Below are 469 nucleotides of genomic sequence, written 5' to 3'. Positions count from 1 at the left end.
TCGACCGGGGGCGGCCCGCGCCGAAGCCTCACCCGGTGCGCGCGGGTCAGGCTCAGGTCCTTCATGACCTCCTCGAAGGCCGCCGTCTCCTCCGCCTGCTTCTGGTTGTGCAGCGCGATCTTCTCGCTGAATTTCCGCGGGTTGTTCGAGGCCGCCATCTTCCCCCGTCCGCATCCCCCTCCCCGCCGGCCGAGGGGGGGGGGCGGCGCGCATGCGCCTGCGCGAGGAGGAGGAAAGGCGGGGAGCCGGGCGGGGAGGGGAGGGGGCGGGCGCAGGGCGCGTGCGCGGCGGCGGCGGCGGGGCGGGAGGGGGCGGTGAGGGGGCGGAGGTTGCGCGTGCGCGGAGGGAGGGAGGGAGGGGAAGGCGCGTGCGCGGGGGGGGGGCGCGGGGGCGCGCGCGGGGCGCGGGAGCGGGGACGGGAACTGTCCTGGTCCATGTCCTGATCCCGGTCCCGATCCCGGTCCTGATC

General features: G+C 77.4%; 1 protein-coding gene across 9 annotated transcripts in view; it reads right to left on the bottom strand.

Moving 5' to 3' along the window:
• The window catches only part of CRTC1 (CREB regulated transcription coactivator 1), a 50685-nt gene extending 50428 nt beyond the window's left edge, over positions 1-257 (bottom strand). For all 9 annotated transcript variants that reach the window (XM_027664275.1, XM_027664279.1, XM_027664282.1 and 6 more), the window contains exon 1: positions 33-257. In XM_027664275.1, the coding sequence (XP_027520076.1) occupies positions 33-158 (126 nt within the window). In that variant the 5' untranslated portion in view covers positions 159-257. The remainder of the gene's footprint in view (positions 1-32) is intronic.
• Between the last annotated feature and the right edge of the window lie 212 nt (positions 258-469).

This window comes from Corapipo altera, unplaced genomic scaffold (assembly GCF_003945725.1).
Source record: "Corapipo altera isolate COAL_440 unplaced genomic scaffold, ASM394572v1 96, whole genome shotgun sequence".
Taxonomy (NCBI): Eukaryota; Metazoa; Chordata; class Aves; order Passeriformes; family Pipridae; genus Corapipo; species Corapipo altera.
Note: the sequence above shows the minus strand (reverse complement) of the source record. Positions and strands in the feature narration are given on the sequence as shown.